At 41.2% G+C, this 16,555-nt stretch overlaps 1 protein-coding gene across 4 annotated transcripts in view; it reads left to right on the top strand.

The window, feature by feature from the left end:
• The window catches only part of Aig1 (androgen induced 1), a 224,868-nt gene that overhangs the window by 69,565 nt on the left and 138,748 nt on the right, over positions 1-16,555 (top strand). For 2 of the 4 annotated variants that reach the window (XM_052751079.1, XM_052751078.1), the window contains exon 3: positions 169-270. The exons of the other annotated variants lie outside the window; for them this stretch is intronic. In XM_052751079.1, coding sequence (XP_052607039.1) covers positions 169-270 — 102 coding nt within the window. The remainder of the gene's footprint in view (positions 1-168; positions 271-16,555) is intronic. 4 annotated transcript variants of the gene reach the window in all.

Genomic DNA, 16,555 nt, shown 5'->3' with positions numbered 1-16,555 from the left:
TGAATACCACGGAGTTAAGGAGGAACCATTTTTCTAGTCATTCACTGGTTTTCTGACTGTCTCAGCATAAATTACAAATTCTCAAAAAAAAATTCTCTTGGGTTTTTAAAACACAGTTATGTGTTGTAAAAGATGAACTTGAAACAAAAGATTTTCTTTTCTTTCCAGTTCGTTGTCACAGTGTTCTGGACCATCTATGCCTATGACAGAGAGATGATATACCCAAAATTGCTTGACAACTTCATCCCAGGGTGGCTGAACCACGGAATGGTGAGTGGATTAAAATCAAGAGCTTCCTTTGATGAAACAACAATCTCCTGAAGAACTGTTCTCTAGTTCATACTTCCCTTCCCAATCTTGAAGATTACAATGAGAGAAGAATACTGATAGTAAATAAGATCTTTCTGTGGTATTGAGTCATATGTACACTATGTGGTAGATGAATCCATTTTTAAGAGATGCCAGTGGTGTTAAATCATACAACTAGCTCGTTTCTGGATGAGTGTGGCTTCTGTGCCATTAGAAGTTTGTCATCACACCTCAAGGATGCATTCCACCTATACGGCCATTGGCACTAGGTTCCACCCCACCTTGCTTCAGAGGAACTGTGTTAGAAGTAACTGTGGCACTTGGGCAGCTTTCCAGACACACAGCAAGACTGTTTTATTCCTTCAAGATCTGTGGCAGACCTTTGAGGAGTCTATGTTTCTTTTAAAAATTAGTATATGTATATGTGTATGTGTGTATACTATATATACTACTATGAATATATATGTATATATATATGTATGTATGTATTCATTATCACGTGTGGGTGGTTGCATTGAGTTTATGTGAACCTCATGTGTGAAGGTGCCCATGGAGGCCAGAAGAGGGTGTTGGATATCTGGAACTAGAATTATAGGAGGTTGTAAACCACCTGATGTAACCAATAGGAACCCAACCCAGAGCCTTTGTAGGCAGTAAGCACTCGTAACTGCTGAGCCATCTTTCCATCCCCCATTGAAGATGTCATTAGCAATGGACTTATTTGCCTCATCAAAGTCCACTCTTGCCGGGAGTTTTGCCTGAGATGTTTTCCCTCTTTCCTGCCTAATTCTCTCTGGCACTTTAGCTGTGTCACATTGCTCTTATTTGTTTCAAATCAAACACTTCAGATGGTTTGTTCACCACTTTACAAGATTGGAGGGTTATATTTTCTAGAGAGAAGTTGTGTATCTTCAGCTTCTAAATTTGAGCAGAGTTTTGTTATTAATGAAAGGCAATTTTTAGCATAATCCCAGGGTGTTCCCGTTGAAAAGGCCAACCCATCACAGAAATTATAGGGGAAGCAAGAGCTAGACATCATGAGTCTTAGGTCCAAAATAACAGTTCTTCCTATTATTTCTTTTCTGTCCCCAGTTACGGGACATTTTAAACAAAGCACAATGTACTAACAAATGTTACTGTACAGAGGTGCTTTAATCTATTCTTTCCCAAAGGCAGCCCATCAGAAGTGGTGCATCAGACAGTTGGAATTTTATTTGATGTCAGTTGGAGCTGTTGAAAAATTAACCTGTTGATCTAATTTCCTACGTTAAAGCTAGGTCTTGTTAGTCTTCATCATTTCCTGCCCCAAATCCCCTTCATGTTCTCTACAGAATCCTTGTCTTACTTAGGGTTTCCATTGATGTAAAGAGACACCATGACCAAGGCAACTCTCCCGCCCCCTTTTATTGAAAATAGATTTATAATACATCTTGATTACAGTTTCTCCTCCCTCTACTCCTCCCAGTTCCTCCACACTCCCCCTTCCCATATAGATCCACTCCTTTTATGTCTCTCATTAGAAAAGAAAAGAACAGGTTTCTAAGAGATAGAAATACAAAATACAACACGATAAAATATAATCAATTAAAGCAAAAACCATCACATGGAAGTTGGACAAGGCAAACCAACAGAAAGATAGAAGCCCAAGAGACGACATAAGTACCAGAGATCCACTTGTTCACACTCTCAGGAGTCCCCTAAAAATACTAAACTGAAAGCTTTCATATATGTGCAGAAGAGCTGGTGAATATGGGACAGGCCCTGTGCTTGCTGTTTCAGTCTTTGTGAGTTCATATGAACTTTACTCAGTTGACTTAGAGGGACTCATTCTCTTAGTGTCCTCCATCTACTCTGGCTCTTACAGTTTTCCCACCTCCTCTTCCTTGGAGTTCCCTGAGCACTAAGGGGAGGGATTTAGTGGGGACATCCCATTTCCAGCGGTGTGTTGCAAGGTCTCTCACTTTGCAAAATATCTGGCCCTATTTGTTCCTCTATGCTGTAGGTGAAAGCTTCTTCTCTGATGATGGCTGAATAAGGCACTGATCTTTGAGTATACCAGACTATCATTAGGAGTCATTTTATCACTGCTTTGTTTTTTTTCAAGAACAGTAGTATTTGGTTTTATGCCAGGTCTCTGGGCTATCTAGTCTCTGGTTCTTGATCATCCAAGCAGTGTTGGGTATGGGTTTCATCTTGTAGAGTGGGTCTTAAGTCAAATCAGATGTGACTTGGTTACTCCCACAAGCTTTGTGACACCATTGTCCTAACATATCTTGCAGACAGGACAGCATTATAGATCAAAGGGTTCATGGCTGGGTTGGTGTTTACATTTCCTTTTTGGTAGCCTGCAGAGACCTTTCCATACCAAAGCCACTAGAACACAGGGTTGAAGGTTCTATGTCAGCACTAGCTCAACCTCTCCACGTTCAATGAGTTGTGTGGGTGTTGTCTTCTGCAGTGGGGCCTTGCTGTCCATTAGTGGAGAGCAGCCTATGGTTTTGGCACAATCCTGGGTTGTTTGGGGATTTCCATGGAAATCCATTGGCTAAAAAATTTCAAATGAGTATAACTCAGTCCCTGTTTTGGAAGCTTCATTTGGTGAAAAGAGATGGCGAGTTGGGACTCAGTCTCCCCTATTATTTGGATATATCATTATAATTGCTTTCATATATTTCAGGAAGAGTACACTGCACTAGATTTCTGTACCACCCTTCAATTCTACCCACATTCCCTCCTTCAACCCTATCTACCCTCCCTCTCCCCATCTTATCCACCTGTTCCCATCCTCTAGTCTACACATAAAATCTACTACTTCCCCTTCCCAGGGAGATCCATGTGTCTCCCCAGTCTCTTCCTGTTGAGCTAATCTCTCTGGGTCTGTGAACTATAGTTTGGTTATCATTTACTTATCAGCTAATATCCACATGCCAAGTTTATCCCTTGTATGTTTGGGTTTCCTCAGTTAGGATGATGTTTTTTCTAGTTCCATCCATTTTCCAAGGCAATTGATATAAGAGAAAGCATTTGATTGAGTGCTTGTTTACAATTTCAGAGTCTTAGTCTGTTGTCATCATGGCATGGAGCATTGAGACAGACAGACAGATATGGTGCTGGATGGAGGGCATGGAGACTCGGCCTGGCATGGACTTTTGAAACCTCAAAACCTACACCCAATGACACACTTCTCCAAGAAGACCACACCTGCTCTAAAAAGGCACCTAATCCTTTCAAACAGTTGCAAATCCTGGTGACTTAGCGGTCAAATATATGAGCCTATGAGGGCCATTCTTATTCAAACCACCACACTAATGCTCATCCAGTTACGTCAATTATTTATTGTCTTATGAAGCATTTCCAAGCTCCCCAAGCAAATTTAGCTGTTCTGCTTTTCATGTTTGCACACACTGCCCTACTTCTAATATATATGTGTTTATCCCCATAAAAAACGTTAAGATCCTATGCAAAACATCAGTGTTTGAATCCTAAGCCCTTTACTCAGATGCTTTACATATGCTAAGATCAATGTGTGCTTGATACATTGAAAAAATTAAGTACTACAAGTTTTTACAATTCTCTCCTACTTATATCTAATTGCTATTGTTTCTTCAGACCATTGTGTGCTAGGCATTGTATAGTGATTGCATCTTTAATTTTTCACAGTGCCACAATGAACAAGTAATTATTATTTCATTTATAAATGAAGAAACCAAGACTCAAAAATTATATACTCTCCCCCAAATCACTTAGCTATGGTGATAGCAATGAGATCTGAGCTCATGCCTATTTGATTTCAAGTATATACACTTCTAAATGGTTTGTGTTTTATATGAATATGTGAAACATTAACTAATTCTTTAAAAATGTTACTTTTTATAGTTTTTTACAAGTATAGGTCAAAATGCAGAAGAAATATTTTGAAAGTATTTTGCAGTTTTGTTTCAAACTGTCTAGCGCACATAGTAAAGCTGTTGAAGAAAAGGCAGTTGACAATTAACTAGGCATTTTAGGAAAAATAATCATGCCATTTGTCACTGTTTGAAGCAAGAATATAGATAGAGATGCCCTTGCCACTATAGATACTAAAACAAAACACCTTGTCACGTCCTCTCTTAGGAGCAACTTTGGTCACCATCAAGCATATTCTTATCCAAACATGAAACAAATTTTGTCACAGATTCTCCAAATATGAAGAAGAGTGATAGGGGCGGATGGCTGTTTTTATTAGGAATCCAAGCTGAGTGGATTAGGAAAGGGGGATCCCTGAAATGGTTGCTTACTCCCCAGCAGGGTAATACTGTGCATCTCTGCTAATGTTAGGAAGTCTTAGTTGGGAACATAGTTACATCATTACTGTCAACTTCACTCTGGTCTTGTTCTGCTGATTGTTTACATCCTTGAATTGCACAGTGTTACCTTCAGACCAGAGAATTAATTGGGATCATGAATCAGAAAATGCAAAGAAAAGGCCCATGATCCCAAAATTAAGGAATTAAGGACCAAAGAACTTATAAACAGTAGCTGAGGAGTATCATTCAACTTTCATTCACCTTTCTTTAATTATATATATAAAACTGTAGACATTAATTAAATAAAATGTTATGTTGATTATTTTGATAAGTAATTTCTGGAATCAATGGTGGCAGGAGTCAGACATGACATGGGTTATAGGTATCTACTACCTATTTGTGAGGAATGTCAAAACACCAATAAAATAATAATTCAAGAATATTTTAATAGATTACCATTATCTATTTAAATATTTATCATTAAAAGCACCCCAAGAAGCCGGGCGGTGGTAGTGAACACCTTTAATCCCAGCACTAGGGAGTCAGAGGGAGGTGGATCTCTGTGAGTTCTAGGCCAGCCTGGGCTACAGAGTGAGTTCCAGGACAGGCTCCAAAGCTACACAGAGAAGCCCTGTCTTGAAACAAAACAAAAAAGCACCCCAAGAAAGAATGGACTTTGTTCTTGTGTATATTCAATGAAGATTTCCCAAAAATTTTTTTCTATTTATTTTTTTTATCCATCTCTCATGCGTCACATCCCCACTGAAGTTGTCCCTCCCTCCAGCTCCCCTCTCTTCCAGATCTACTCCTCTGTTTTCCCTCAAAAGAAAATTAATTAATTAATTAATTAATTAATAAAAAAAAAAAAGAGCAGGCCTCCCAGGGATAGCCATCAAACATGGCATAACAAGAAACACTAACACTAGACACAAACCCTTACATCAAGGCTGGATGAGGCAACCTAGAAGGAGGAAAAAGTTTCTCATGAGGAAAGCCAGGTGAGGGCCGGTGAGATGGCTGAGGTATTTGCTGCCAACCTGAGAACCTGAGTCCAGCCCCTGAGGCCCACGGGGGAGGAGAGAACTGGCTCGTGCAGGTCTTCTCTAAGCTCCCAAATATTTTCTAAGGATCTAGAGTGCACACAACCGGGAGAAAGCTTGAAGGCAAACCCTGGCCCCATCTCAAAGAGTATTACCAACTCTGGAATTTAAACATGGAACTTCTGGGCAGCAAATTGGTCAGCTGACTGACTCTAGACTCATAGGATCTGAAATTCACAAGCCATTTATTTCAGTTTATGTTAGTGATGCCAAAAGTTAGACATGGTTCTAACTAAAGGAAAGTGCTTTATCTCCTCCTGTTGTCCACAGGAGCTGATCCTAGGTTTTATTTGAATCACAGTCGGAGAAATGGGTCAATATGTGAGTGGCAACACTAAGTCAAACTTGTTGTATAACTAAGAAGTTGCTCCTGTTGTATAACTGAGAAGTTGCCACTGGGCTCTCCAAATTAACCCCTAAATTTAATTTATTACAATCAAAAATATAAACTTATACAATAGCATGTTTTATTTCAGCCAGTGTTTAATATGCAATACAAATTTGTTCTGTCCTTGAACCCTGATTTGTATTTGTATTCCCAACACCTCCATCCATAGATTACACTGATAAGACATTTACTAAGCATTGACATGGAAGGGTATTTGATATACTTGTCATGGATGCTCAGAAGAATTACGCACTTACTTTTATATCTTTTTACCACGGATGACTACACAAGGACATGCAAGCAAATAGATTGGTTCCTATCTTAGTCAATGTTTTATTGCTATTGTTCTATTGAAGAGACACCATGACCAAGGCAACTCTTATGAATGAAAGCATCTAATTGGGGTCTTGATTATAATTTCAGAGGTTTAGGAGCAGTACCAAACATCTACATCATGGTCTGTAGATTGAGGGAAAGTCAGGACTTGGCATGGCTATTGAAGTCTCAATGCTAACCTACAGTGATATACTTCCTCCAACAAAGTCATACCTCCGTATCCTTTTAGTCCTTTCAAATGAGGCCATTCTCTGATTAATTAGCATTCAAATATGTGAGCCTATAAGGACTGCTCTTATTCAAACCACCACAGTACCTAAACTACTGAGTTTGAGCATGGACAGATGTAGTTGAGATTTTTGCAAGGCTCACAACAAGTGGAGACTGAATGCTGGTACGGCCCAGAAAACATGTTGAAAACCTTCTTTCTGCACAACAGGCTGTTGGGCATTGTGGGGTTGCAGAATGAGAAAAACACAGAGGAGGAATAGTGTCATAGGATGCAAATGGTGTGTTTGAAGTCCAGGCACATAAGTAGAAACAAAGCTGCAGAGGCAGAGTCGGTCTTGGAGGGCTATTTGCACTCTGGCAGAGAGAAGCATATGTTTTCTCACCTGTATGTGGGTTGTGAAAATTGAGCCCAGAACCTTCCTTTTTAGCCAATTAGACTTTTCAGGCATTGTCAATGGAGTCATGAAAAGCAATAAATAAATATGTCAGATCTAGGAAGATTGCAGGCTTGTTGTGATGCTCCGACAAGAAGAACCAATGATGAGACATGCCTCTGCTATGGAAGACCTAGTTTAATATTTAAAAACATCAGGAGAAAGAAAAACCGTGTGAAAGGTTGGGGTATTATTATTATTATCATCATTATTATTAGAACAGATCCTAAAGCAGACAGAATCTTTATATTCTAATAATCGCAGCAGGAATGTTCACTCCCTGTAATTTATGAGGAAAAAAAAACATAAACCCTACCCCTCACATACTTGATTTGTCATGTCTTGTTATATTTAACTGATCCCCACAAGAGGCATAATTTAGTCAAGTATTTATCCTGTTCAATATTATTTGACATTTGGTAGTTATGAAAGGCTTTCTACATCTGGTTTTCCCAGAAGAGAAGGCATTAAGTGCTACTTGCATTGTGGTTGGTTTTGCAAGAAGTCAAGATCTGACATTATTTTGGTAGATAACATGACTTATGGAATGTTTTCGGCCTTGAGATTCACAGATTGTGCAATTCGTGGGCCATAGAGTCTGTGCCCCTCTCATGTTAGACACTCCATGAAGGGAGTTACTGGTGGAAATAAAACCATTATAAACACTCCAGAGATAAGAACTAGTCAGTCTGTCTGTCTGTCTGTCTGTCTGTCTGTCTGTCTGTCTGTCTCTCTCTCTCTCTCTCTCTCTCTCTCTCTCTCTCTCCCCCTTTCTCTCTCTCTCTCTGTGTTCATTCTGAAGTAACTGGAAGACAGCTGAAAATTTTGAGAAATGAAAATTAGAAGCAGAAACAGAGGTCAAAAACTTCTTAGGGATCCTCCAAACAAATGAGGCCCTGGAAACTAAAGTCAAGGGAGCTGCACGACAAGCAGATGCTCTCCGAGGGGGTTGTGAGTGTTCCGTGGGGGATGTTTGCGGCATCGTGTTGTACAGGAATCGCTTCCTCCCCTGTGAATTTTCGTTCATGACTGTGTGTCCTCCCAAGTCCAATTCGCTCCTCTTAGGTTTTGTGACAGTCAAGTTAAACATTGGGGTTTAATTCTCCTTCCTTTTTAAAGTCACTTTCCCCTTCATTTAAAATATGAATAGGCCCAGCAGTGGTATTAGTTCAAAGCAGCCTCCTGAGTTCTAGTCAGAGTTCTTGGGGCCGTCAAAACCCAAAATGTGGTTTACTTAAGGGCCTTTCCCCCTAATCCTTAAATCCAGATATATTTCAAAGTAAATCTAATTCATCTGTTTTCCATTCATTTGTTGCTAGGTCTTCATATTTTGTGGAGGGGTGGTGGCAGGCAGGAAGGTGTTGTCCTATGCACTGGCTTCCTCCTTCATGCCACAGAGAGATCATTCACGAGTCACAACCCAATTTCTTGGCCAAATTCCCAACCCATATCCTTTCCAGTTCCCTCTTAATTGAAGTGCCAACCTCAGCTAACATCAGTGTATCTGGCAAAGAAAGTCAAGGAGGGGGAAAAAATCACATTGGTGTCACAGCACCAGACAATCCCAGATCCTAAGATCTTCAAGCGCATATACCACGTGATACAAAAATTCCAGAGCAGTATCTGGCTGATCCCTGCCAGCAGTCTCTGACTGGGCATATCCAAAGATGGAGATCCAATAGGGAACCATGGCCATAGGAGTTTATCACCTGTGGGAAACACCATCACAGCAGACAAAGGCTTTTCTCCAGTTCAGGTCAGCCAACTGTCTTCACCCATCCTGTAGGATCTGAACACCAGTCCTCTGAGTTCCTTTCATAGACTTTCTGAACATGTCTCCCTATACACAATCACTTCCACTTGGCAAGATACGCAGGAGCCATTCCAAGTCTGTGCTTCCTGGTTCAAGTATGGGACATAATACCAGAGTATTTGACATATGGAGTAAATATTAAAACCAACTCATTACATTCACTCTCCTCTAAATCTTGTCACTCACCATGTGTTGCCATTGCCGCATAGCCAGATGTATCCATGAGCTCCCGTGTACCACATCTCCACAGTTGAATCCTATTAGTCGGATCTTCCAAACTTACCCTGGTCTCTTATATCCACTGTACCCACTTCAGTTCAAGGTTTCAGTTTCCCAACTGAGCTGCGGCAGCTGGCCTTCTCTCCTACTCCGTCTCTCTTCCTTTCTCCTGTTTATCTTTATCCGTCCTTTTGGCAGCCTAGACTACCCTTCCCAGAGAATGGGAGTTCCAGTGGCTTCTAATACATTCCTTGCTCGGGTACCAACTGTGAGTGAAGGGAATCTTGGTCTCCTAAGTCAAGTGGGCTCTTTACTGTACCACATGGCTTTATCCATACATTGTTTGCTTTGCATTTATTTACTTGTTCACTTCACACAGAGGCTTTCAGGCTGAACGGGACAGCAGTCCCTTATCCCCACAAATCCTTTCTAAAAAAATCTGGAAGTGGAGCACACTCAGTAAATGCTAGTGAGGAAAGGCTACAGAGGCCCTTCCTTCTTTTTTTTTTTTTTTTTTTTTTTTTTGGTTTTTCGAGACAGGGTTTCTCTGTGTAGCTTTGCGCCTTTCCTGGAACTCACTTGGTAGCCCAGGCTGGCCTCGAACTCACAGAGATCCGCCTGGCTCTGCCTCCCGAGTGCTGGGATTAAAGGCGTGCGCCACCACCGCCCGGCGGCCCTTCCTTCTTATCATGCTCTCTCTTCTTACCATGCCTTATCTTGCCTGTGCCCATTTTCAGCATCATATGACCTTTGCACAATGCACAGCAAAGCAATGTAACCATTGTCCTTCCTAACCCTTAATTATATTCCTAGTGGAGTCTATGTTGTCAAACTCAATGTGAATGTAATTTGGACTATGGGGAAGCCACTATAAAGAATTTGGTGATCACTGAGTGAATATATTGGAGGTTAAAAAAAAAGTAATGGTTTTTCTTTGAATTTTGGTGCCTAGGGTTGCACCGTTGAGTTGAAGTTGATTTGGTGTGTGTGGGCGGGGGGGGGGGGGGGTTGCACAAAAACAGCAAGAAAGTGCTTGATGTTTTAAGCAGAAAATATGAATTCCATGGTCACTTTGCCTGGAGATATACACATTTGATAGAGATAGTTGTATAGTGGCTGAAGGAAAAAGTGGGACATAGTGACAGCTTCTACAATTGATTTCCATATCCTGTGTTGGAGAAATGGAATGACTATGTGTACACATGACTGTGGAGAGAGAGGTAGGGTCAGGGAGAGGGAGGGGGAGGAGGAGGGAGAGGGAGGGAGGGAGGGAGGAGAGAGAGAGAGAGAGAGAGAGAGAGAGAGAGAGAGAGAGAGAGAGAGAGAGAGAGACATGATAAGGGAACTCATGAAATAAAAGGATGGGGCTGGAATGGACAGGAAACAAATGGTGGCCTAGAGCCAAACCCTGCAGAGAAGGGTCGGTGTTGAGTTTTCCTCAGCTGACTGGACTCTACATATCTAGAGTTCCCAAGGGGTCCCTGTGGTGACCACAGTTAGAAACTTCTGAGAATTGAGAAGCATTGTCCCAGACCCTTATAGTGGCTACAGATCATGGGGGTAGCAAGAATACGTTGGTGGTCTCCCCATTCTTGTTGTATGTGCATGCTTCTTTATCCAAGCATACAGAGTGTAGAAACCCACTTCCAAGTGTTTGCTCTAGCCTCCTTACTTTCCACCCACTCCCCATGACTATTTGACTCTAACTAAATACTCAGTTTGTCCCCATCCTTTGGGTATACAGATGTGCTTGTCTGACTTCTCAGAGCTCATTTATACTCTTCACAAGGTAAGGCTTGTCCTATAGCATTATCCTGTACAATACTGTCAATAACAGTGGACCCCAGCCACAAGTCTTATCTAAACTGTCCCCAGGACTGAGTCTATACCAATTCCTAGTTCTTCTGCCAAAAACTCTACTTACCCTGAGTCTGGCCGTGTAAGCATCACCATCCCTTTGACTTTCTATGGTTTGTAGGCCTCTTTGCCCCTCAGGTACCTCCACTACATGGGTCTCAGCTTTCTCTATGTATTGGTATAGCTGACTCAATACGTGCGATAAAGTAGCACTCAGAACATGTTCTCTGAATGAATGTATCAATGAGTAAAGGTGTAAGTGTCCTCACTATCCCACTCTGGTAATACTACCCGAACTGAACCTGGACTCCTTGCTTCATGTGGACCTAAGATGGTGCTTAATGATGGCCATTTCATTTTCATGTTCTGTCATCTATCTTCTCTGGAATCCATTCTAAAGCCTTGAGCATCCTTGTTGAACTCACTGACTGACAACAATCCCCAGTGCCAGTCTTTTCTCTTAACATCAGAATTGTCTGTACCAGCCTTCAAGTGGCAGTATGGCAACTTGACCAAGCTTGCAGATCTCTTGGGTGTTCAGATGGGGAGTGACCCATGCAGCACCCTGCTTGGTACCTTTGCTTTTTGGTCAAGTCTTTTCAAGAGCCTTGTAACATCCAGTTAAGGATATGTGTCTGAGCATAAATTATTGTTCTAGTTCATCAAGCATCTTTCACTAGAACACTGTTAAGCATTTAGTGTCTGATATTAAGATGTTAATAAACATCCATTGTTCTTTTGACAAACAAAAGGAAAATAGATTTTTCTTTTCATCCAAGCAAGGACAATAATTTCCTATTGTTCTGTCTGTCTTTGGATCCATAGCCAGGGATGAGTTTGCACAAAATGCACCAATTAAGATTTACTTTTAACAGAAGAATGAAAATTAGCTCTGATTGGTGGAATTGTTTTCCCTTAATTGCAATCCCTTTTATCCTTATCTTTATTAATCTATTTGGTCTTATAATAACCTGATTTTCTTATATATCCAGGTACTGGTGTTCATGGAGCTACCTTTTATATGTGCTATGACTCTGTTGCCATCATCTACACATGCAACAGTGTGACTTGAATATCCTCCCTTTAACTAACTCCAAAAGATACCTACATTTCTCCAAGATATACTTCTCATAGTTATCCACTTTTGAGCCACTTGGAAAGGGGGACTGAACTAAGTGACCTCTAGAGTTTTCCTGGTTTTATTACTCTTGGAAAATAGCTTGGTATAAATGACTTAAGAGGTTGGTCAAAATAAGAGTTCACTATCAAAGTCTTGTGTGTCCTCAACTGAACTCCATTATGAGGAACTTACCCTTTATTTGTAGAAATCATGAAATATACTATGAACATGCAAATCACAGGGCCTGACACATAGTAGGTCCAGTAAATATAGTCCTATAAAATAAAATATAAATCCTCCCTATAGCAAATGATTCTTACTTAGCATATAATCAATAACGGGTTAATGTCAAACTCTGAAATTCCAGGGAAAATGCTGATAGAAATTTTATAATTAGAGAAACACTGCATTTGTCCATACTTCTTACGTGAAAGATGACAAAAATTTCTAAAAATTGCATATATGGTATAAGGCATTTGTCCTTGGACAAAGAGTCCACGCCTTCCTTGGGGATATTTCAGCATTACTCCTCATTTGCACCTATTGGAAAGAGTGCTGCTTAGATTCAAATTTGACTGCTAATCTTCACACATATGGCAAATGTGGACTACTCAGACCACAGCTATTTTGCTACATTCCACGGTGTCTCATTTATTTGTTTGATTTGCAGCTATAGCAACTAGATTCCACCATGGTAGGCTTTTACACAGACCCACAGTATGATCAGCTTGGTGGACTCTTGGCACTCAGCTGCATATTCAATTGAAGACATATGCACAGATTCACTTTCCACATTTAAAAAGCATTTTTCACACTGGGTAGACCTGTACTGTTTGTCTAAAATACAAAAAGCAACCTTCTGCAAGGAGAACAGGGATTAGTGATATAGCGACCTTCTTCCCTAGAACATTTCAATCTTTGACTTTTTTTGCTGGACTTTTTAAGGACCCATCTGACTTTGAAGCAGGCTGCCTCTCCACAGAAAGCTTGCTCCTATGATGACTAAAGTGTTGACCTGGTGCCATGCTGGTGCAGGTCCACGCACACAGCTCTGCACATGAAGAGTAGTTGGAAATGACCTTGAAATAGAGTTTTGCCAAGTCAATGAAATATGGCCCTTCAAGAAGTACCATTTTTCCAGTGAGTTAGAGAGTATGTGTGGTGTTGTCGGAACTAGTCCTCTGAATTGGGGATTGGATTACCGGATCTCAACATCCCTGTGCAATGATGCTCACTCTTGGCTTTTGACGATGCACACTGTAAAAATGCTGGAAAAATTAGGTAATGAAGAAAACGGATATCTTACTGTTGTTTCCCTTAGGTAAGTCTCCCCATGTCTCCCAACCATTTGATGGAGGAAATAGAGAGGCTCAAAAAAATAAATTTTAAATGGGGAAATGGGAACTTAAAGTGAAACTCAAACAAACAAACAAAAAGATGAAGATGCAATTGGATGCAATTAGTAGGCAAGGCAAGTAGGAAGAGGTAGCTCTCCTTTCCGTTGTAAGCTGCTCGTGGGTGGGATTTTGATCCACTGGACTTAGGGTCCAGGAAGGGAGCATTTATTCTCTCAATGTGTTTACTGGTGCAGTAAACTGTGTTGCTATTGAAACACATTAGTTGATGATGACTGTAGTTACTATCCAGTCGTTTTCCACATTGCCAAGTGCTATCTGCCTGGCACACGGTGTTAGCCAATTACACGTCTCATCCTGGCAAGTAGGCTGACTCCAAGGATCTGGATAAAACGAAGCACTGCTTTGACCTTGTTTAGAAGTCCTAGCTCATGTGACTCTGTAGATCCCTCTTCTGTCTCTACTCCACCTTTCTGGGATCTTGCTTGTAGACCTATGGGGAGGCCAAGGTTGTCTGAGGTCTTGTTAGGCATGGTGGAAGGGCAGAGGAACACAGGGGACAGTTGGATATTCTCGAGCAACAGCTCTCTCATGCAACAGTTTTATACAAAATAAGATTCTGCACTTCTTTTATAAAAAGTAACAAAGACCATTCAGCTCTCCTAGAGCCCTGAGAAGACTAAAGTCACTTGGACTTTTACAATTATGACGGCCTTCCAAATGACTGTCCTGGTACGTGTACCTCTGTATGACAAAGGAGGCACACTACAAACAGCACCTTTCTTGGGCAGTCTTGGTTACTTCATCTGGGATTTTCTTTTTCAATAAGTAATTTGAGATTTCTGTAAGTTTAAATTGGGATCACTAAAATGAAGGCATTTTTCCTTAGACTCAAGTCTTCCATAGGAATCATTTTTAGAGTTCTCTAATTAAGTCACGCAGCTGAGCTGAAAATCAAAATTATGCATTGCGATTGTTTACACAACTGTTCACTTTATACAGTAACTCACATAACCCAGTAATGCTGCTGAGTGTGGTGCTGCATACCTGAACCCCAGCACTTGGAAGATGGGGCCGGATGATAAGACATTTAAGGCTATCCTTAGCTTTATAGAGAGTTCAGTGCCAGCATGGGCTACAGGAAACCATGTCTCAAAGAAACAAAAGCAAGTAAGCAGGCAGGCAGACAAGCAACAATGCATTCACAGAACCACAGCCATTGTCTTGAGGTCAAACTGGGTAGTTTTCCATAAAGTCCTGCTAAGGATAATATGCTAGGCTGTTTCCCACAGTTTGGATGCTGAAAGTCCAGGCCAGGATGCCATCATGGTCAGGACCCAATTAGGACACCCTTCTGGGTTACAGACCATCTTTTCACTGTGCCTTCAAATGGCTAAAAGGGCAAAACATTCCTACAACCCTTCTTCTTCTTCTTCTTCTTCTTCTTCTTCTTCTTCTTCTTCTTCTTCTTCTTCTTCTTCTTCTTCCTCCTCCTCCTCCTCCTCCTCCTCCTCCTCCTCCTCCTCCTCCTCCTCCTCCTCCTCCTTCTTCTTCTTCTTGTTTTTTTTGAGACAGGGTTTCTCTGTGTAACAGCCTTGGCTGTCCTGGAACTTGCTCTGTAGACAAGGTTGGTCTCCAACTCAAAGAGATCCGCCTGCCTCTGCCTCCCAAGTGCTGGGATTAAATGTGTGTGCCACCACTGCCAAAATTCCTACAGACCTTTTCTACGGCTACTAATCCCCTTCACCAATGGACCACCCTCATGACTTAATCACCTTTAAAGACTGTGTGTCCTGCACTGTCACCTCATGGGTTTGGCTTTCAACCTCAAATATTTGAGAAAACACAGACGTTTATACTTCTTCAGGAGAGCACAAGGAAAGGGAGGCAGAGAACACCAAAACCTCTGGTATTTGATGTCACACACTGTAGATCAGAAAAGCCAAGATGCACAATAAGAAGAGAAGGCCCAGGCAGTGATATTTAATGCTATAGTGTCTGTGCTTGATTGTCTGTTGACCTCAGCGATCTCACTTCCTTTCTTGTCCTGATGATATTTTCATTATCTCTTTAGTACATATTTTAGGAATTAAGGAAGAAGGGAGCTTATTGTTATTCAATGGAATTAAATAGTACTTCACATTTAAACCATATTCAGAATTTCACTATTCTAGACTTTTAGAATCATAAAATGATTTGTATACACAAGAGTAAACTGTAAAACATTTTTGTTGTGTGTATTTTTGTGTATGCATGTGTCTGTGTTTTGTGGGAAGTACGGATACGGGTATGTGCATGTAAAGGACATGCCTGGCAATCTTCAAGCTGTTCACTTTGGTTTTTGAGATAGGGTCTCATGCTTGCCTTGAAGCTCACCAAGTCCGGTAGGTTGTTTGGCTGACAAGCCCTAGGGGTCCACCCTTCTCTTCTTCCCCAGCGCTGAGCTTACAAACGTGCATCTCCATGCTAGGCTGCCTTTTTTCTCTTCTTGCCATTGGGTTCTGGGAACCAGACTCAAGTCCTCCTGCCTGAAGCACAAGCCCTTGATCAATGGAGCCATCTTTTCACATCATTGCCCAGGTCTAAACTGAACAGGAGCCCCCTTCCCAAAGCCCCAGGTGAAGGCTTTATGAATCTTGTTCTAACATGGTGATGACTCTTTGTCCTCTCTGCCTTTATGGCTCATCATTGCAAACTCTCTGAGGTTTCATGCATTTACCAGGACTGTTGGAGAATAAACCACGGGCGAGGTGCTACTGTATCAGTCAGACATTTTCTGTTTTCTCCATTTGCATTTATACTAATACAGATGGTTAAAAGAAATACGATCCTGACTGAAATCTCATTTCCCTTAAAAGCCAAGTCCATCTGTAGTGATCTACAGGACATCACTCTTTCCTTCCTCCGGGTCGTTAGTGTTGCATTCGTGGTGGTCAGCCCTGGTTGGCCCAGACTTCACCTTCATAAGATCACACAGATTTTGTGAAAAGACCTGCACACCATCTGTGTTTTTTAAATGTTCCCTTCTTTACATGGTTTGAAAGCAGGTTTGAGGACCTTTGGATTTATTTGTCTCTGTAGCATCCTTGAAGTTCACAGAAAGAGCC

This window comes from Peromyscus californicus, unplaced genomic scaffold, assembly GCF_007827085.1.
Source record: "Peromyscus californicus insignis strain IS unplaced genomic scaffold, ASM782708v3 Scaffold_22__1_contigs__length_63687245, whole genome shotgun sequence".
Taxonomy (NCBI): domain Eukaryota; kingdom Metazoa; phylum Chordata; class Mammalia; order Rodentia; family Cricetidae; genus Peromyscus; species Peromyscus californicus.
This window is presented reverse-complemented; position numbering and strand designations above follow the sequence as displayed.